This window comes from Symphodus melops (genome assembly GCF_947650265.1).
Source record: "Symphodus melops genome assembly, chromosome: 18".
In the NCBI taxonomy this organism is placed as follows: domain Eukaryota; kingdom Metazoa; phylum Chordata; class Actinopteri; order Labriformes; family Labridae; genus Symphodus; species Symphodus melops.
The window spans coordinates 18,163,449-18,186,093 of NC_136708.1; the positions used below are offsets into that span (position 1 = coordinate 18,163,449).

A 22,645-nucleotide genomic window follows, 5' to 3' on the forward strand; every position below is an offset into this window, starting at 1 on the left:
GCAGATAATGTAACAACACACAGAAGCGGATGGTGGAGATGCTTCCAGATGGCGGGTAATGGTGCCATAGACAGCTTCCATACACTTCCAGTTTAAATTTAATGTAATAACAGCTAGTGTCCTTGTGATTACATGAGATGTCGGGTTGATATACTGTGTGTGTGTGTGTGTGTGTGTGTGTGTGTGTGTGTGTGTGTGTGTGTGTGTGTGTGTGTGTGCTTACAAGCAGATGGCAGCTAATGATACTTAAACAGCTTCACTATTCTTACAGTAGAGTTTTTTATGAAAGCATGTCTGCTCTTGTGGTGGTAACATGTGTTATGTAGATGCAAAACATGGCTTAAAGCACTTTTTGGTTATGTTTCTGTTACAAAGGTAAACTATGTGTTTTATCCTACCTGAAACACACAAGACAACTTGTATCCATGTTGTAAAGCAAAACAAACCATCAGTGGAAAAAAAGACAATGCCGGCGAGGAACTTGAATTGAAGTTCAACAGAAACAAGTGTGACAGCACTTGCATATAGATGCAGCTAATAAGCTATCCAGCTCAGGTTTTATTTGTCGAGCTCTAGTTGATATGAAAGGTGCGTAGCTTTTTGTCCAACATACCAGCCACTGAGGTGTGCTCCAGCCGCTCTGCTCTGCCCACGTCTGATTGTGATTCAGAGAGAGGGACATGATCGATAGCCCTGATGGAGCACTTCAGCTGTTTAGCTATTCTGTGCAATGCGGCAGGCGCTCTCCCGGTTGCTGTAAGATGGCTGTGAGTGTGCATAAACCCGCACACCAGTAGAAAGTCTTACACATGCTTGAAGCATGAACGTGGGTGGGGTACATGTATTCCGAAAATGCACAGCTTTAATGGTTATATATACAGGATGTATACAGTAAACTCAATAAACTCCTCTGAGAAATGATCAACTTTCCAACAGGAACAGAGAATAAAGAGTTATTCTTGTTTTTCAGTGCAAGAGGATTTACTCAATGCACAAAATAAATGGAATTTATGAAATGTTTCTACAACAATAAACCATACTGAAGTGAGCCCAACAGGGACGGGTTATGATTTACACTGCAACCCTGAGCTCTGGGAAAGTCAAAGGAAGAGCAGATAAAAAGTGATTTAATCCGCTGGCTCCACTGAGCCCTGCTGATTAAAGCTCTCCGTCCCACAATGCATTAAACAGCTTAGAGATGACACCCTATGGTAAATGTAATTTGAACCGGAGATACATTAGCTATTGTTTGGTTTTGGCAGGTAAGTAATCTCGTGTACATTCAGTATTGTGTGTCTTCCATGTCAGGAAGGAAATGGATAACATTTGATACTCTGTTTGTTCCCTGCTGCCCAGGCTGATAACTGCTTCTTGTGCAATTTAGCTTAATTTCATTGTCAACAACCAAAGAACACATTTAAAAACATGAATGTGCATTTCCAGAAACGTTCGGGGAGTGTTTTCCCAGAAGACAGCACCAGACTCTGATGAATCAAGCTTCCATTATAAATGTCTAACTGTGCAAACACAGATTCAGACCACACTAAATGTGCTGTAACACTACAGCTTCTTCCTTTTCACTCCCGTTGTTGTTGTTCACTCCGTAGCTCCGTGCCAATATGGCAGCAGAGCAGAGAGTCGGCTCCAATATTGTCCAATAGATGCTGGATAAATAATGGAAACCACATCAGGAAGCAGCCTCAGCAGCCCTGAGAGACGGAACCAAACAGAAACATGCAATATGTACAAGCTTTCCTGCTCCTTCTTCTTCTTTTTTAAACAATCTGGTGTTCCTCTCTCTTTACTCATCTGTTTTTACGATCTCTTTGTCTTCCCTCACTTAGTCTCTATTTTAGTTCAGAAGTTCAAATCCAGAGCTGTTCCTCATTTTGGATTTTTCAGTTTAATCAGAATTCTTTTAGAAATAAAACTTTGAATATTATTTTTCTGTTCTTTAGGACACACATGTACCAGACTATATTTAACCTGAATATTTTACCTGTGACATATGTAGAGTTTTCATTATTAAAGGCTCTCTACCGGTCATTTAAGATATTCTCAGCTAGCTGCTTTCTTAAAGTTTCGATTTACTTTTTAAGTGTGTTTTCTCACTTAAGAACTCGAGCCGGCTAGTGAGCTAACGTTAGCAACAGCACAGCTCATGGTCCCTGCAGTCCCTCAAAGAGAGTTGGACAGACACATTTAAAGATTGGATCAGTTTGTATTCACAGGTTCTGTTACTTTTGCAGGGGAAGTGAGCTCTGTGGATAATACTGCTCTCGTTAAAAAAACGTGTAAATGCTCAACACCTGAGGAATCCAATTTTATAAGCCAGCTAGCTAGAAAGCTACCAGCTGCTGGACAGCTAGCGGCAGCTGAGCTCGCCTGACCACCGTTTGCTGATAAGGGCCAGGGAGATACTGAGATACTGATTTTAAACATTGAACTATTTGCTTCAGTGTTATACATGTCATGTTATACATGTCCAAACTGCCATTTAGAGGCTTGCTTTGAGAAGATAAGAGCTTGCAGTGCCCCTTCTTTTAAACTGTGTACTGTTATGCAGCTAAAACAGAAAAGTGCAGAAATGAGATTGGCCAAATGTTTGTCGAGTTAAGGTCTTTTCAACAAATAATTCCAATTATCCATGTTAAGTATTTACAATAATCAGCAGAACACGATAATATTTTAAATGTTATTAAAGATACATTTGTCATAAATCACAGTTTCCCAATTTGTTCCTAATCTGTATTAGATCTCGATAACACACAGACTTTGAGGAGTCAATTTCTAGCTTGTGCCGGCTAGAGTTCAAAGAAGCCACAATTTGACAGACCCTCCTTTAAACAAAACACAACACGGACCTAAAGACAGCCCTGAACCTCTAGTGTTGGCCTGCCGACACATCCTGTCATCATTTGCAGAACATGAGGCCTGTGCCACTGCGGGTGGAGGGGGGGGGGGGTTGTGGCAGAAAAAGGAAAAATTCCCTCCCTGTTGGCTTTCTCACCAAGGCAACGGTGCCAAGATAGCAGAGACAGCCCACGGTATTAAAACGTCCCTCGCTGAATTAAGGCAAGTCCCAAATCACTTGGTAAGTCACAAAAAGCCCTTCTGAAACTGTCAGTCATACTTGAGTAATCCATGTTAATTTCTGCAATCCCTCCCACATTCCCCTGGCTAATAACCGGCCTGTCAGCGGGCCCATTTCTCTCCCCTACGGCGAGTAGATTTAACGTGCAGCCAAGTAGGATGGTGGCTTGGCTGTCAGAGTGTCTCAGACATGGCTGCCTCTCCAAGTATGCCAAGGCACTTATTTTCCCATTATGCATACGTGTGTCATGTGTGGGTGCTGATCAATGAATTGTTTATGTGCAGTGCTTTCCTTCTATTTTTTGGGCAAAACAAAAGGTCAAATCAATTATGTATTGACAATTCATTCACAGCCGCTGTCACCCTGAGTAAACTCTACATTTTTCGGTCTGTGTTTGTGATCCACAAGGACAATCAGACAGCTTTTCAATAAACACCAACACGGATAATAATTAGCCCTAAATCCTTGCTTTCAAAATGCACTTCTCAGGATATTGCATCGTAATGAAATCTGTCCTGTGTGCTTGGAACCGCAAAACCCCCACCCTTTAACCCCCCCCCCCCCCCTTAGAGACAGGACACACAGGAAGTTATTATTGGCATCGCCACTAAATCAGACTTCCTGAAAAAGGATCAATTTCCCCCGATGCACTTTCTCATTATAACCTTATCTCGCCCACAGACAATAATCTGGATTTGTCACGCTTTGTTTGTTTTGCCACTGAACTGTATCAATCATGAGCGAAGCCTGAGAGGAGGAGGAGGAGGAGGAGGAGGAGGAGAGAGCAGCGGCTGTGAGTGGAATCTGTCATTGAAATAAAATATTCACAAAAAATTGAAAATAAGTCATTTGATTGGCGTCAAAGTTTGTTAAGAAAGAGAAGAGGAGCTCGGCTTCCTCGAGGGGTTTGGGCAGGAACGATCAGCTTTGCTCTCCACTTTACCTCATCTCATGTAGAAGCAGACCAATGAGGACTGAGAAACATAACAAGGGAGATTTGTAGAGAGACATCTAGCTTGTGGTTTGATGGAAAAGAAACTGATGAAAAAGAAAAGAGAGTGAGATAAAAGAGAACAGATGGAAGAGGGCAGAGGGGGCAGGAAAGTGATGGCCGGCATAGGGAAGCAGGACTGAAAGTTGGATCAACGCATGCTTTTGGAAGGTTAAATTCGAGTTGAAAGGATGACATTGGAGGTGTGTTCGCTTCCTGAGCATGACCCCAGTGACCCGGCCCAGCTGTTCTCCATGCTGATCCCTCTTTATCTCTCTCCCTGTCAACCTGCATGCTCATTCCTCTTCTCGCACTTTTCCTTGTCCCTACTTTTACTCCCTCTGTCATCCATCTCTCCTCCCCCCCCCCCCGTTTATCTTTCCTGTCTCATCCATCTATCATCCTATATTTTCGCTGCACTCCTCTCTGTTAGCTTGTGTAAACATTGAACAGATTCCTCTTTATCTCTTCCCTATATCTTATCTATGATATATCTGACTGCATGTAGGGTTCGTGCAGGCCCCTGGACTGGATGAAACTTATTCAGTTTATTTAAGAATGTGGGAACATTCACTTCTCATGTGTTTTTCAGGCAAGCTCCGGACTCACGTCTCAGACTTGATGTCCTAAGCACCCCCTGCTTTTTTTTGTCTTCTCCCTAACTGTGCTCCCCACCAGTCATGAAAGGCCCACGTTATCTCCACAGACCCCCAGATTCCAGGTTTTTTACCTATCAGTCAACTTAATCTAATGCAGGACCTGGGGCAAACGCATTTCTTTTCGAAAGAATAATATTCAGCCTCTCAGCAGATACTGTAGGTCAGCAAGCTCACAGCCTCTCGTCCCACCCGCCTGTCCTCCAGAATGAAGATTACATTTACTGAGGAGGATAATCATGCTCCAGGGTCTCTGTGGTATGCCAGCAATTCAGCAGGCTCTCTCTCTGTCTCTGTGGTTCACTGGTCACCTCCTCTCTATCTCCTGCACCTTTTATTAGATACGAGGAGAGTAGTAGTGGAGTTTCACAACATTAGATCTTTCTGTGTTTTTCGACTTGAGCATATTTTATCATCTTTTAAAGCAGACCTATTCCACTGGAAAAAAGGTCAGGGCCTTTTCACAGCCTCAATCAAGCCTTTGTATCATGACAAAAAGATGTCACATGAATATCTTCCATGGGAGAAATAACACTTTAGCCTGTGATGCAGCCATACCTAACCTCAGTTCAATCATCATTTTATTATTTTATTATTCAAAGATTGTGACTTCTTCAGCTCGATTTTCTTGCAATTTGCAATGTTGTCATGTTGTCAGGTACCAAAACATACAAATAATGAGTTTTTCGGATGTAGAAGAAGAGAAAATATAAAGTAACAGAAAAAGCAGATGTGTTCTTGTGTCTACCAACATAATACTTCTCTTTTGCAAAGATGGTTGGGTGACTTTGACTATAGTTTTCTATCCTGCAACAGTTCTGTATTTACACATGCATGTGCTATCAGATCATTCAGGGGATTACTCCTTGTATTGTAGGGCGCTGCATAGCTTCTCCAAACAGGAACCATGCAAAATATCATCTAATGTGTTAGTATGCCCACTATTACTAAGGACCTTATACAACTCAACTTCAAAAAGTAAGATTTAAAATGTGTTATTGAATGCCCCCTCTGAATTTAAGGTGTTATAAATAGTTGCCACTGTGACAGTTTGATGTTTTGAAATTGTTCTGAGGGAAGCATTTAAAACAGAAAAATCAAGGTTTGTATAAGTCATCTGACTGACTAGAACTGACCTCAGGACTGATAGTATCCTCTGTTTGCCTGCGTAAGGGAAGCAGCGTTAAAAAAAAAAAAGGCGGCATCAGTTACACCCGGCCTCGTCACTGTCACCGTCCCAGGACACAGAGGGCAGTGAGATAAATCTTGCCGCTTCACCCCCCAAAATAGAGCTCAGGCCTCCATTAGAACAGGACGCAGGCTGTGTGGGAACAAGCAGAGGTCACTGCGGTCAGCAGAGTTATTTCTGTAGCGCCACCGGACCTGCAGGAGTCGACGCCTACTCATTCATGTGACTTGCTGCCAGCAGGGAAGGGGACACACGCAGCGACGCACACAAAATAAATGCATACACACCTCCACGCTCTGCCAATGGACGATCAGTTGGAGTGGGACCTGTTCCATTTGGTAAAACTTATTATGATACCGTCCTATTTATTTTTTTATTACCTGGGGTTATTTGTGTGTTTTTTTCACGTATGAGTGTATTTATATAAAAGGCTGAAGGACGATGGAAACACACCTGGTTTCAGAATGACTTCATGTCTCAGACACACAGTCTCTCTGTCTGTCTGCACTTCCTTTACTGGCAGCACAGCACACACACACACACACACACACACACACACACACTGGATCTAACTTTGTGGTTTATTCCTGCAGATTTTTTCACAGTTTATATAGATGATTTACAGTAGTTCTCAAACATGGTTGCATACTTTTTGCCATAACAAAAGCACAGATAAAACACGAAAGTAACACAAAAAAAAAGAAAGGCCAGTAGAATAATTTCTTACAGCTACCTTTCCGCTCCTTTGTTCTTTGAGCCTCTCTCTCTCTCTCTTCCTCCGTCTTCCTCTCACGCATTCACACACACACACACACACATCAATAGTCCATTAGGAGTGTGTTGCTTTCATTACCTCCAGCTTGGCCCTGAGACAGCCTTCAGAGTGGAGTACAGCTGAGCAGAGCTGGCCACGATTGCAGTATATATAGAGAGAGAGAAGTCTGGTAATTGCCAGCTCTCTGTTCTCTCTATCCTGTGCGTCAGGTGGAAAGTATGAATCCGTGGTATCTGGGGACCACCCCTGCTGCGCCGCACCGCATCTCGCTACAACTGCCTGTCCCCCCACCGGGCACAAGTAATAGGGCGAAAACGGAGAGCTTAAAGGCCTCAGAGAGTCCAACGACTGCCACTCTAACAATACACACCGCCATGGGAATAAATAGGGAAAAAAGCAGGCAGCCAACACTTATAGCAGAGAGGCACCTGAAGATATATCCTTCCTAGAAATCTCACTCTCCATGTCTTGCTTGCTTCCTACACAGCAGTAAGTGTTATCTTTGTACTGCCGCTTTCCTGCAGATGCTAAGTGTTTTGTATTGTTTCACATGCCAGAAGGCAAATGAAGTCTCAAATATTCAAGTTAATAGTGACTCTCATATAAATGTTTCAAATAATTTTATGAAATCACAATAAAGATTATCTTTATGACAACTTACTTCACACACAAAAAAAATAAATAAACAAGCCATTCATTTAACTGCAACTCTTTAAGGAATGAAACAGTCTAACGTAACATCAAAGTCTCATTATCACATTTGGTTGACCTTGAGCATCGTTTTATGAATAAAATGTTATTTATGATCCAGACACGGGAGAAGAGACTGGGTGGTGACATGCATCAAAGGGACAGAGGACCATAGGCTCTTTACACGGGACGTACAACATAACCTCTTGGCTGTGCTGTATTGTTTTTCCACTGTTCCCATTTCAAAGACGACAAACTGCTCTCATACACCATCAAGCTGAAATTAAAAGCGGAATGAATTCATGAACGTTCAAATATTGACTCCAGACGATCCAACGCTATACAAACATGGCCAAATTGGAGTGTTTCTTCCATTAAACCTTAATTAACAAGACTCCAATAAGCAAGTTTATTATTGATGGAACAAAACAGGCGTGCAATCAGAAAGTCATGTCAAATATGCTGGTTTTGTAGTTAACAGGCAAATACATACAAAAGACTAATTTCAGCATTGTTAAATAATCCAGTCCTACTTTAATCCATTTCTTTCTATTTTGCCAAGTCATTCATCCAAGAAATGGTATTAGAGTCTAAAATGTGTTTCGATGCTTACAGGCAAAACAAAAAATGATTTATTTTCCTAACACTCTTGTTAATAACACCTGCTGTGTGCGCTGTATACAAGTTTATAATAGTGTTTTCCAACATGTGGCCTCTACCAGCCCTTAGCATTTATAGTGGTATTGACTTAATGGCCTCTTTGCTGCAGCATTCTTCCAGGTTGCATTGATGTAGGTATGGTAATACTACCACTTGGTTTTTCCATTCGCCAGTCTATGCCCGGATCCTCTTACGCGTACACACACACAGCTTTATGAATTACCTTGAGCAAGTCATATCTCTCTTCTTGCCCTAGACATAATCTTGCCTCAAATGCATCCAGATCAATTTTTCAGGATGTCTTATTTGTGGCGTGAGCAGTGAGCTCGATGCAGCGGGGGGTGGTTGTGTATTTGCGTGTGTGTGATTGTGTATATGTGAGTGCAGAATGGGGGGGGGGGATGCAGCCAGGGTGTATCCAATTTCAGGCTGCAAAGCAAATGGCCTTGGAGATCAAGGATTATACAGCAGATTTCTAAGTCGAGTTGATATTGATTCGCTTTGCCCCCGGTGAACTCCCCGTTGTACCTTCTCCATGTAAGCTTTTAAATGTTGCTGCCTTAATGGCTCCTGTCCCCCATCGTCAGTATCGCCCCCCTGATCTATAAGACCACAACAGCTGACCCTTATAAATGCGGCTGACCCTTATAAATGTAGCCTTTTGTTTACAGGATGTCTAGGGATATTTCATGGGCCGATGGTGCATTGGAAAACTGTGTACCGTTTGTGGTGTCCTACAGAAGAAAGGTTAAACGTCAGTGCCCACCTTGAGTCCATGACATAAAAATCGGCCAGGAATCTTTGTGTATATATGAACTGCGACCTAAATTGGAATGACTGTCTTAAGATAACAGCGTGAATCAAAGGGTTTCTCTCCAAGGAAGACACGGAGAAACATCTTCTTGCTTTGAGTCTCAGCACGCTCGATTATTGGAACGGTGTGTTCGCAGGTCTGAGTAAAAAAAAAATCCATTCGACAGCTGCAGCTCATCAAGAATGCTGCTACCTGAGTCCTCACGAACACAGAGAAAGTAGAACAAATCACATTAGCCCTTAGATCTCTCCACTGGCTTCCTGTCAGTCAAAAGTTCAATTTTAAAATCCTATCTGTAGTATATGAAGCAGTGAAAGGTCCTGGGCTGTTCCAATAAGTTCATCACTTCATCAAATCAAAAAGGGGCCCAGCCACATGTCAGGGGCCCATAGAGGTCATTAAAAACAATGTCCATACTTCATTTGAGATAATATATATATATATATATATACATTTTATACAATATACAATTGCTTCAGTTAAATGTAGACTGTTTGAAATGTCAACCCCCTCTTCTCTTCTTAACACGGTATGAGGTTATTCTTTTATTGTGGTTAACAACATTAAAGTCATGGACAAGCCCATTTTAACTGTTCAGCCAGTAATGCACAAAAGCTGTAACACAAACAATAGGAGGGAGCTCACCTTGGAATCTGACACCAACAATAACTTGTTCAATAACTTTTTTTCAGTGAGTGCTAAAAACTGATCTAAGCAAAACGTACAAAACGTTTTGTTTTAGCCAGAAGGCTAGCACTAACAACTTGCATGTTTTGGCATCATCAAATCCCAGGTATTGATCTGAGTTGTTGGGTCGAAGGCTCGATCAGGCACCAGGCAGAATATTTAGAGATGTAGTCAACAGCACCATGTTTTAATTGGGGATTGCTGCTTTTAGAGATACATCTGTTTTGTATAAAGTCAGTGTTTAAGATTTCTTCAGTTGTGTAACTCATTTTAGATGTTCTTGTGAGTATATTTTACAGATATTTACCCTTTTGTTGCTGCTTTGGCAGTCTTCCTCTCAGTTTATTTGTGTTGTTGGAGCCTCTCCACTCCACAGCTGGTACTGATGAACATCTGACCACCCAGATGCTTTGACTTTCATTTTCAGTTCTGTGCAGCAGAGGCATTTATCACGAGAATTTTCATCAGCCTAAATACTTTTTGATGTGCTGTCCCATACTGAGAGGCACTCTTGGCACCCCTCTGTGACTTCAGAGTCCCCATCTCCTCTGCCAGACTAAAGCAAGGAATCAGAAGTTTGTTTTCTGCAATTTCATCATTTCTCCCGCTTCTCTCCAAGGCTTTCTTTCTCTTCATCATCCAATTTTATTTTCCATTGACTAAAACCAATACAGACAATATGCAGGCATATGTACTTGAGCAATTTTGGTGTAAGCTTTGGGAGGAGAGGGAGCTTACAAACAGAAAAGAACATCACTTCAGACTCTGATTATTTAACAATACTTGGCCAAAATAAGAGAAAGACCATCTAAAAGGGGGTTGAGATTGTAGGCTAGGATCTGATTAGCTCATCAAATTGGCTCATTATGGGATAAAACCAACATTGAAGAGTGTTAGATGTGAGCGAGTCAGAAAGGGGGGGAGTGTTTCCAAATCCCCTCAGTTCACACAGCCATTACAAACAAGAGTGGATAAGCCGGCGCCCCCCCTGCTGGGACAGTGAATGGATGAGAATGGGGGAGATGACGGAGGCCGCTCGCTCCCCTCCAGCATTATCTAAATAACAGGCCGGGGAATTCAATAAGTACCGGCCTCATCAGACCTCATCAGCTCCCCCAATTAAGCTGCACATCATGGCGGCTGGCTGGCTGGTTGCTGTTGGTGACAGATGAGAGAAGCTGCTGCGGCGATTCGCTCGTCCCTGTAGCAGTGCTGGGCTGCCTCGAATTCCTGACAGCGTGGATGAAAAAAATCGAGTAAATTGAGAGTCTGGGACAGGCGAGCTCTTTTACAAGAGGAATTTCTAGCTATAATGAACATAACCAGAGTAGCAACAGTGTTCATTTTTATTTCCCCTCTGTCCTTGGACAGAGGAGACAACTCCTTGGATTAGTCCTTTTTCTGATGCTGAAAGTAAAAAGCCGTTACCTTCACTACGCTGTTGCTTGATATCGATGTTGTGCATCGATATCTCTCCCCTCCCACATTACCGCCCTGTGTTTACCCTGAAGGGCCAGGACATGTGAAGGGAAAAAAAAAAAAAAAGCCCTTTCCGTATGGATTTGAGTCCATTAACGCCATCTGAGAAAAGCAAAGCTCTTTTCATCACTTCTGAGTTGTGTTGGCAAGGACTTCTTCAAAGTTGTGCTCCCAAAGGTCAACAGTTCTCTCTGATTATCACTCTAACATTTAGAGGCAAAGCTCGCATAAATAATAGTAAAGAGTTCACTGGGAATAAAGGCGTGTGGCATTACCCTTGTTTTTGTTTAGCTTATTGTCTTTGAATATTCGTGTTAACACAGGGAGAAAAGTTTTGGCCAGAGATTTGTTTTCTATCCTAATAATCTCAAATGATTATTGAACTCGACAATGTACATTTTATTGAACAGCTAACAATCGATTTTAAAATTGATGGAACATGCCGACGCATGCAAAAATGTAATAATGCTTTGCAAAAGGCTATTTTTGATTGAGTTTCTAATTCACTTAATCAGCCTGACATGAGCTTCAAAATCAAAAACATTTAGTACATTTCTGCAGATAAGACAGGCAATGATGCAACACTCATGGGAACTATTTGATATATTCATTGTGCTCACACAAAAAAAAATGACACTTTGTTGTCTTGATTTTTTTTGAATAGACAGAGGGAAATTAGTGTCAACGCTGCTGAAGAACAAAGAGAATACCTAAGAAATGAATATATTATGAGCCTTGGGAACGTCTGATGCACTGTTTGAAGTTCAGCACAGGGGTCTGTCAGACAAAGTGCAGATGAGAGGGCGAGCTGTCTCACTTTGGACAGAACTTTGCTGATTTTAGTCTTGTGAAGATGGCTACGTGGCGTTTCTAACATGAACCCTCCAGATCTTCACCATGACTTTGCCAGCTCTCAGTTATGAGGGAGCCACTAATATTTAGAAATCAACTTAAACAATGCACAGAATAATACTGAAAATGTTGTAATCAAAAAAGATGTCTCTGGCACTGGCAAAAGCTCTTTATGTCTCTGTTGTTTTGTGCCTACATTGTGCAGTTCTGTCTTCTACAGGTGAGAGATTCAATTTCAGTTTCACAGCAATGAGCATCACCTCGTGCTTCAAGAAGTACTCTACTCCGACTTCCTCTGTTTAAAAGACAAAACAAAACAAGACTAAGCAAATTGACTAAGCAGTATCTGCTAGTAAAGAAAACATTCCTTCTTTTACCCAGGTTTATAAGAGATGAGAGTTTCTAAAGGGAGCATGGCTGTTAAATAGTATAGACCTTGTGTGTGTCTGTGTGTTTGTGGATGAGGAAGGTGAATAAATGTGTGTGTGTGTGTGCGTGGCTGCTCTTTTGGAAGTGAAAGAGCAACCAAGGCTGCACCTGCAGCTCCTATCAACTGGTGGAAAGCTCCTTTCAGCACAGCTTTAATTACAGCGTCTGCAGCTCTGCTCGGCTCAGACAGGCCGCTCTCCTCTCAGCCAACCAAATCCTCTCACACCGAGCCGCCTTCCGCTGCCACACACCGGCCTGATCCCTAATCAGCCACGGTGCCACTCCCCATCGATCTCCAATCCGTTACAGTAAAGGGGACGCTATGGAACCCCCCCCCCCCCCCCCCCCCCCCCCACACCCCTACCCCTACCCCTCCACCCGTTCTCCCCTTATTAGTCAGGTGCCCTGCTTTCATTGATCATAAATCAACGTCACTGGCGGCATTGATCGTCAATCACCCCCAGTGACATCATCGATCCAGCCGCTCCCTCCACTACAGGCCTGCCCTCAGCGCCTCAGCCTGGCTGTGGCGTATTGATCCTTCCTCAGATACAGTATTGAGGGCTCTGTATTGATAATTCATTTATTGTGCTGTAATTTCATTTTCTTTCCTGTCCATACTGTTGTTACGGGAAACCCCCACGGTGGAAACCTAGTTAACAAATGCACAGCCTTTTCCTCGCGTCTCCATGCTACTCTAACCGATACAGCTTTCTCATATTTTCTCTACAAATGTTGTTGTTTGTATTCCTTTAATGGGCAAATAATCCTATTCATAGCTCCAAAAAATCATATGTTAGAATCCAAAAACCATCATGATGAAGTTCACAGAGAGGGAAGCACCGTTTAACAGGCTCCCACCGTTATTATTTTCACTTTCATGCTGGCTTACAAAGACGGACTATTTGTAATGCACTCTGAGTGTGAATACGTTTAGCTCTCTGAATGTCAAGCAGTGAAAGGCTGGAAAACACCCAGCACACTCAGCAGAAAATTCTCCATGATAAATAAACCTAACTAACTTTGCTGTAACATTATGCAGACGCTGTGTAGAGCTGAGTAAAAGGCTGAAAAGTGTATTCGATTCAAAATGCTTGATAAATACTGTAGCTTCTGTTATGAAACCACACGACAGAACATGTACTTGTTGTACTTTTTGAGCGCTGAACTGATTTGTTCTGACTCAGTGTCATATATTGAGAAATCCTTGCTGTAGGTCTGGAAGATGGGAAGTTCTGTTCAAATACAAAGCCCCCATCTTTATGATTCATCTCTATAGATGGGAGGTTTCACGGGTCACTGGAGGCGTCGGCAGAGTTATAATACTCTAACAGGGACAGAGCTGGCTGCACCGCCTGCCCACACAGGCAGTGACACAGACAGTGGCAGCAGAGGTCAAACCCCACCAGCTCCGTTAAGGAACAGTTTCTCTAAAGTCTATGCATGTGCCACAGCCAAAACAGCTCGCCATGAGCAAAGAGCTCCACAGGCAAGGAGCGGACTAATCACACAAGGCCAAAGGACAGTGAAATCTAAGCAGCTGTTTGTTCAAGGAAAACAATGTTGTTTTTTTCTATAAGCTGTGAGGACTTTTTCTCTTGATCTGGTTTTAATTTTGGAAGAATTGCTATTCCTATATCGCTCTGCATTACAATTAAAGATTTTCCAACCAATTATTACTCAAACCTTTCAAATCAAATGGCAGGAAAACATGTAAAGATTTATTTTATTATATATTTGACAATAGATTAGATTCTAAATCTAAAATAAAATTTAATTTTTTTTGCATCATTCAATTCATGATTGAGCCAAAAAATTCTGCAACTTTTTAGATATGCCTTTTTATCAGTCCTGTATGGAAGCCCTAAAAGGACATGCATCCATACATCTCATTTACTCTAAGTTACATAATTATCCGTCATTTCAGCTTGTTTCCTGAGATCTCTGCTTATTTGTCTTTGTATGTCCAGATAGCAACGCTGCTTTTCCAACTATGAGTTAATTTCAGTTGTTGTCTGGAGATCTTGTATTATCTTGTTATCTCGGGGTAAGAAATCTTGTTTGCTTGTTGATAGGATCATTTGTGCCTCTGTCTGTAACTTTATATTTTTGCTCACCATCGACCTTTGTTCCATATTAAAAAGGTAAGCTTAGACATTTGGATATTGAAATGAAATGGTGATGAGGCAAATGAAATGCCTCATCACCATACATTTTAATCAACTGAGTGTTGAAGAAGTGATGAAGGCCTCAAAATAAGTCTCCAATCCAAACAGCACGTCTGTGATGAATTTGGATCTTGAATCTGTTACAGATTGTTTTGTTTTCTTAGCTGGTATCTAATTTTGAATCTTCTCAAATACTGGTTTTAATCTTAAACTATACTCTTGCCATTTTGAAGCGACCACAATGTGGCTGGGTTGTAATTGCCTCTCTGGCCAGCTGTGTAAATCGACCAGTGATACTGCAGTAACAAAGATCTTGGCAGAGTGAAGCAGCATGTATGGGTTTTGCATTGGAAACATCTGCCCTGCCACTTTAAAACTGCAGCTGTATGTAGGAACCAGCAACACTCAGCTCTGCCTTTAGGAATGAGTGTGGTGAAGACTGTCTGCTTTTATAAATGTTATTCTAATGTATGGAAGAAGGATTGTGAGTTGAACATATACACCAACTTCTTCTTACTCACACTCGTCTGTCTGGGTTTTTTTCTTGTTTTGTTTACTTACCATGGCAACCGAAGCGTCGGGAATGCCAAGTGGAATTAGCTGTTTAAGCTAAAATGAAGTTCTCGTTAACTGCTACCCCTGAGTTTGTCTCGCAGGAGTTGGCTTGAAGCTGGAATCTCAGGGTCTGTTTGGCACTGCTCTCACATTAACTGTAAGAGGAGATTAATTCAGAGTCGGAACTCGGAGGCGCTAACATATTCACCCATATTTTCATCTGCTGAAATAATTACAGATGTGTATTTGTGCTGAATCTTCATCACCCTTTTCTGCTCTCACATTGATGTCTGCATATCGATCTGGATTTCCTGTTAGGCACAAAAACATGCTCTCACGCTCACTTTTCTAAGTATTCCCGTTAACAGGAGATTGTTTCAGAGTCAATTGTAGTTGTCTGCAGCGTTTCAGACCAACTCTGTGTCAGACACTCACACAGCAGGCTTCAGCAAATCAATTTGCTTTATTATGATGGATGGATGGATGGATGGATGGATGGATGGATGGATGGATGGATGGATGGATGGATGGATGGATGGATGGATGGATGGATGGATGGATGGATGGATGGATGGATGGATGGATGGATGGATGATGGATAGATAGATAGATAGATAGATAGATAGATAGATAGATAGATAGATAGATAGATAGATAGATAGATAGATAGATAGATAGATAGATAGATAGATAGATAGATAGATAGATAGATAGATAGATAGATAGATAGATAGATAGATAACCACGACAGAGAGTGATGCGATGGAGTGAGAGATGGATTAGCATGTCACAGATACCCTACATAACATTACTCTTGTTAAGTGTGCAATGGCTCATCGATCAGGCTTCTACCACCCGCATCCACAGCTCTTCCCTCCACTTCCCCTCCCCGTAATCCATAATATCATCTCTGGCCTGCAGCGGCTGGCGTGCTGCAAGAGCCCTCTTTGGGAAAGTCTGAGAAAAGCTTGATCAATAGCAGTCGAGCATATGTAGCGGATGCAGGGAGAGAAGCAAGGCGTTGTTGACATCCTTCTTCCAATGCTAATCTCAGTCAATCATCTACAGAGTATGGATCGGGGGGGGGGGGGGGGGGGGGGGGGGGGGGGGGGGGTGGGGGCTTGGTCTGTCACTCCAAGCCTCGCTGAATCTCTCTCTCTCTCTCTCTCTCCTCTGACTCTCCGTCACTGTCTCCTCATGTCTTTCTGTCTCTCTATGACACCGTATCCTTCGCCCCCATCTATCTCTCCACTCTTTTCCCTCTTTGTCTCACTCTTCGCTGCGCTCTCCTCTCAGCGCCGCATCCACCATTTATCAGGGGTGTGCCATTGAGCCATGTGTGCTGTCCCTGTCAGCAAAACGGCCTCACACAGACTGTCTTCATCTCTACACTGAAGGATGCGAGGCCGGCGTGGCAGTTGTGAGAGCTATCGACTAGGATCTGTCAAAACCCTCCCTGTAGGGAAGTTGCAGTCGCTGTTGCCTGCCTTTCATGTTCGGGGCCATTCTGAGCATGTTCCTTTAACTCCGAAAAAGTTGACATACATCCATTTTGGTTTCGGTCGACGTCCAAAAGACCATATTTCCAATGGGGCTATTTTCTGCTCACATTACAGTCTGGCTGGGAAATTTAAGCAGTGTAAATAAACCTCAGAAACAACGGGGGACATCACTGAAACGACACCCATGTTTTATACACTCTATGTGATCAACGTCTGCATCTACTGTACTTTTACACACAAAAATGAGCATTAATATTAATGAGTGTGCTACTAAAGTAATCAGCTAATGTGGCCTGATGTGTCTAGACTTTTTAGTATACTGCTTCAGACTCTTGATGTGTATATGGCTGACACCTTTGAAAACCGAGTAAGACGTAACAACAGTCTGTGAGCTCCCCACCCTGAACATGACCTCCATGTATTCTGTGCCATGTTGTTCTATCTTAACTACCTCCTGCGTTTTTATTTGTCTATTCCTAGAACTCACACCCTTGTGTCTTTTCTTTTTATCTATCTGTCTGTCTTTCATTGTCTCTCAATCTGTCTCTCTCTTTTTTCCTCCCACTCTTTTCCTCCCCCTTTCCCATAAGACACTGCCTCCTCAGTCTGGGGCAAACAGGTCAAGCTAGCTGATGGGAATCAGACAGTTGTTGATCCAATTAGAGATCCCCTGGAGCAGCGTCAGAGCAGTGCAGAATCCATATAAAACACTGTCTTCTTTCTTTCCTTTCCTCCTCAAACATTGCCCTTGCCGTCAAACACATTTAGAGATCCGTATGACTTTCTGGAGACACATATCTCGTGGAACTTGCAAGCCAGAAACCTGTAGGATCCAACAAAAGTTGTAATCAAGAAGTTCAAAGATTCCCATCACCAAATCTTCTCAGAGTGATGTATTTTGGTCAGAAGAGTTCCCTCTGTTAGCCCTCTTTAAGAGTTTGCTGGGCACAGAGCAAAGCCAGTTGACTTCCAGCCCTTGTTAGAGGCCTCTTTTGTAACTGTCTTGGGGAAAGCTGGCTGTTACACTGAGCACAATCTCTCACACAGGCCCTCGACAACTCAAGGGTGGTGGGGGGGGGGGGGGGGGGGGAGTGGGCATTCCTGCATTGATTTCACCATTCAGTCCAAGCAGATGTACAGCCAGTATATGAAAGTCTGACGTTACTGACATTGATGTATTATAATACATGTGTGCTGATTTGCATTCATGGATCAGATGTTGTTCAGCTGGCCTTGCGAGACCATCCGGAGCGCGCGAGCACTCTTTGTCTGCACACAGCAGAGAGAGAAGGAATGGTGTGATGTGGTGTTCTCGCTGTGCTGGCTCTTATTCTTCAGACAAAGGGCTGATTTCCCCCAGATGCCGGCCCACAGGAAACGCAGGCAACGGCAACAATTACTAATGCATGCAGCGCTAATAAGTGCAACAAGCTTCAATTTAAAAGCCTATTGTAATTCCACTGCCTCGCACAGAAGTACATCTGCACTCACTTGGTTCTTTTTACTGTGTGGTAATGTGTCTATTGATGAGCAGAAAGCCATGACTATCTCTTCAGAGCCACATAAACAGCGGAGAGCGTGATTGGGCCGAGGCTGCGATCAAATGGGGCTAGCAGCATGGACATCTTGTTCATGCTAAATAGCTTATTTACTTTTGTGTTTAAACATGTGCATGCCTGGTCTCTGGCTGGTCCAAAGCACACATGCATGTACATACAGTATGTCTGCGGTCAGCCCTCGTTAATGTGTTTTGCAGTTCCTACGGCAACCCACATAAAAAGACAATTAAGAGTTCCCACGAAGCACCTTGTTAGCGTCAGCTCTTGACCTCTGACCAACAGCACTTTATGTCTTTCTCCCATGTTTCTGGATCATTAAAATCAGCAAATTGGTTCATAGCTGAAGCTTTTTTTGTTTTTCCAAAGTGCCCCTTTCAACACAAGCTGAAGCCAGCTTCTAATGTGTTGTACTTGGAGTCGATGACTTGAAGACGCAGCATCAGCAAGCTGGTGTGGCCCGGTTTATTCTGGGCTGTGCCAGTCATGACGATGATGTGTGTGTGGTGAGAGGTCGAAAAGGTTTTTAGGTTGGCAGCAGTTGGAATTGCGTGTGAATGTGTCTGCAGGTATTTTGGTGTGTTTTTGAGGTTTTATTGCAGGGTTGGAGGGAGTGTGTTTGTGTGTGTATGTGTGTCATTGCTACAGCAGGGTGAGTGTGATCACAGGCTGGGTGGGGTGGTGTGAGGCTGTTGATCTTGGGCAGGAGTCTTAAACAAATTGGCTGGTTCACTGTGGGAACTGGGATGTAGTCGCAGGGGTAACGTCAGCGTGCTCTGTGTCAGATTCTCCAAATCGCTCCAATAGCTAATTATCTCCCCGAGTGCCAGAGGAGGGGTTTGGACCAGCTTTGTTGTTTTCCTTCGGCTTCTTTTCTTTCTCTCTCTCCATTCTCCGCAACATTCTCCGGGGCAGACTCTGAAAGTTTGGTCCCATATTGGCCCTCAAAAACATATAAAAACACTTTCACTTTTCACTACCGGAGTTTGTCTTAAGGCAGCCCTTGAACACATGTTGTCCTTGTTGAAGTTTAAAGAAGAAGTTGACATGGGTTGAATGCTGAAAATAAATCATTTTTAATTTGGCCGTTTTATGAACACACTTGAAGAGAGAAACCTCAAAACAAGACAAACTGCATGAGCGCTAACTATTCTGAATCAAACTTTATATAACTTCATCCCTCCTGGGCTCCACTGTCCAATACATCACCAGTTGCATAACCCCTGCTTTAGTACCTGAACTTGTCAGGATACTTTATGTTGACTTCTGTAATTCAGAAACGTTTGGAAACATGCTGGAAGACATTTTAGAGCATTTTTTTAAATTAAATTAAATAAAAAATGTTTGTTTTTTCTCCTTAGTAAAGCAAGTTTAACAACTCTAAAATACTTTTGTAGCACCCACATATCAGAAAACAGAAATAAAAAGACAAAACATCAAGCCAGATATTCAAGACTGAATAATGAAAACACTGGTCATGAGATCACTCCAGACGGTTTGATGCGGTCATCGCTCGCTCAGCCCTGATAAGATTTCTCTCTCTCCTGTCTCGTGATTTCAGTGCTGTGTTATTATCAAGGCCCAAGCGCCTCTAACATCTGGGATTGCAGATTAAAGCTTCAACCATTCTCTCATTTGGTGTCATCTCTTGCTCGGGGTGATGAAAGCTCCCATTGCTCACCTCCCACAGACAGCGACGTGTTGTCACAGAGCGGCCGTGTCACGAGCTGCCAGGCCTGTAATGCAAAAGCGATGACAGGCGAGCCAGGTCCTTTATAAGCAGCCAGGTGCAGGGCGGCATAGGTTCAGTGTCTGGACAAGCTTGCTGGCTTCGCTTGTACTGTTCTGTTCTGTACAGCTGAACTGTACAACCTTCCCAGGGACTGAGTGTTTGATCCTGGTGTAGGTTCTTCCAAGACTTCTTGTTTTTCTCCTCATTTCTTTCCCCAGTCGCCCACCTGTTTCTCTAATCTCTCTCACTGTCCACTTTTTTTGGGGGGGGGGTTTTCTCTTGTTTCTCACTGGCTCATTTCCCTCTCTCATCTCCCTCGTCTGCTTTGAGATTCTGATCTTGCTGACTTGCACTGAAAAGGGGACCAGCACTCCTAAGACCCCCAGATCCCGAGCGAAGAGAGCCTCTCCTTTCTCCTGATCTTGCGGAGAACCCCCCCCCCCCCTCCTCCTCTGATTTTTTTTCTCTCTTTTTTTGTCATTGAGTCTCTCTCTCTTCAGTATCTCATCACATGCATCAATTTAGTCTTTTTATATTGTGCTCACCTGCAGCACTAGTGTGGGAAAAACTAGTGTTGGCATTCTACTTGAAATAATGATAGCTTTTTTTATGTCATGATTTCCTTCTGATAGAAAAGGTTATAGTGCCCCCAGTGGACACTCTTAGACAAGCAACATAAGTATCTCCTCTCAAACAGCACAATGTATTGATGGTTGCGGAGTGGAAAACATTTCAAATAAAAGAGAACATGGCTGTGAAAGTACAACACAGAGGGGATATGTGAGAGGAGCAGGAACGCCTTCTAGAAATAAGCCTTGGCTGACGGAGCCGGAGTCCTGCTTTACCATCTCAGAGGTATTTACAAGAGCGATTACTGTGATTATTATTTCAACAATACCCTGCAATGCTCTTTCATGAGCTGCCAGCCTGCGCCGGGAAAGGGAGGGCCTGCCAACATTGTCGGTTTGGGAATCTGTCTGCGAGGGGGAGAGTGGAGGGAAGACAGAGACGCGATGGTAGAAAGCAGACTCATGCAACACAGTTCAAAAGGGTGTCCCTCCTCCTGAGAGAGGTGACAGAATGAAGTCCTGCTAATAAGATGTTGTCCTCTCTCCCTGTCTCCGCAGCTCCCACGGAGCCTTTGCTGTGCAAATTTGCAGACGGAGGGCAGAAGAAACGCCAGAGTCAGAGCAAGTACCCTCAGAACGGGAGGCCGTGGCACAGAGAAGGCGAGGTAAGAGGTTTCGCCGAGACACCTGAAATGTCCTGAAGTGTTTATTTACTTTAGAAAAAGTGCTGATACAGTGCAGTAACAAATCAGTGCTATCCTGAAATCACATGACCAAATACATTTTGTTCATTGTCAACAATAAACAACTCTACAAGTTAGTCCTTTTCACATTAGAGATGCAGCAATGCTACATTTTCATTCCTGATAGAATTTCAATACCTACCTGCCCATCAATTGCCGTATTGATCAACATTGTGTCAAGCTCTTTTCTGATATAACAGGATGACATTATAAACCAGGCATTTACCTCTGAGGTCATGGTATTTCTGTACTTGCTTACAAAGCCCCTTGAGTTGGCTCTAACATCTAGTTTTTATGTTAACTATTACTGCCTGTCATTTGTATTTACTCTAAGGTATAAGGCGGTGAAAAAAAAAGAACTGAAAAAAAACCCCCAGATATCGATCAAACTTCCCCCGGATGCATAGGCGCTGTCACGTAAATTGCATCTCAAGCCGAACGCCTCAGTGAACACGTATATTCCCGCCATACATCAGGATGCAAGGGAAAAACAGAAATTGGATACAGCGCCATGGTAACATATTCATCAGCAACATGTAGAGACAAGGTTAAAGTGTCTTCATAGGATAGAGAGCAGCTATACTGGGAAGGACGCACAGAGGAGAGCAAGAGAGACTGGACTATATGAACCAGAGTGAATGCACACACAGACGCACACATTTGGAGAAGCTGACAGTTGTGCTGAAACGGCAAGGTAAAGGAGATGAAACGTTTGTCCTTCAGCAAACATGCTGCCCGTGTGTCCGTGTGGGTGGTGCAGGTGTTGTGAGTGCGTGTCGGGAAGCAGTTTGTGGGTTATAACACAAAATGTGTGTGTGTGTGTGTGTGTGTGTGTGTGTGTGTGTGTGTGTGTGTGTGTGTGTGTGTCTGTCTGTCTGTCACATATTGAGCAGGTCGCACACCTGTAAGCCAGTGAAGCGTGTTTAACCTAAATCAAATTGCTACATCCTCCTGCTGCTCCACACATTGACAGGGTCAGCTAACTTGATTTGAGGTAAAATGAGTGATTGTGTTTGCGCGTGTGTGTGAATGTGAATTCTGAAACTTGGGTGACATAGGGATAAAGGACAAAAAGAAGCTGCCCCCCCCCCCTTTTCTTTACCTTACTTTAACCCTGACTATCTTTGAACTGATCACACAACACTTCGTATCATGTAACACTGATCCTACCTCCAGAACAACATATTATATTATATTCTGCTCGATTTTGCTTCTCTGAAACGCATCCAACAGCAACATCGTTCCTTTCCAGAAGGTTTGACTTCTACTTACAGTTTATAAATCCAAGTGAGAATATCAAGTTGTGGACAGACAAAGCACATGAGTGTCAATTAAGAATCCCTCCTCCCTCACCTTTGCAGCAGCATGACCGAGAGGCCGAGATTTAACAGCCAGAGTGTGTGTGTGTGTGTGTGTGTGTGTGTGTGTGTGTGTGTGTGTGTGTGTGTGTGTGTGTGTGTGTGTGTGTGTGTGTGTGTGTGTGTGTGTGTGTGTGTGTGTGTGT

The 22,645-nt window shown here is 43.1% G+C and overlaps 1 protein-coding gene across 8 annotated transcripts in view; it reads left to right on the top strand.

Moving 5' to 3' along the window:
- Positions 1-22,645, top strand: part of LOC306839969 (RNA-binding motif, single-stranded-interacting protein 3) — a gene marked incomplete at its 3' end in the record, with an annotated part of 278,776 nt that overhangs the window by 213,087 nt on the left and 43,044 nt on the right. For all 8 annotated transcript variants that reach the window (XM_079368934.1, XM_079368937.1, XM_079368936.1 and 5 more), the window contains one exon: positions 20,957-21,063. In XM_079368934.1, the coding sequence (XP_079225060.1) occupies positions 20,957-21,063 (107 nt within the window). The remainder of the gene's footprint in view (positions 1-20,956; positions 21,064-22,645) is intronic.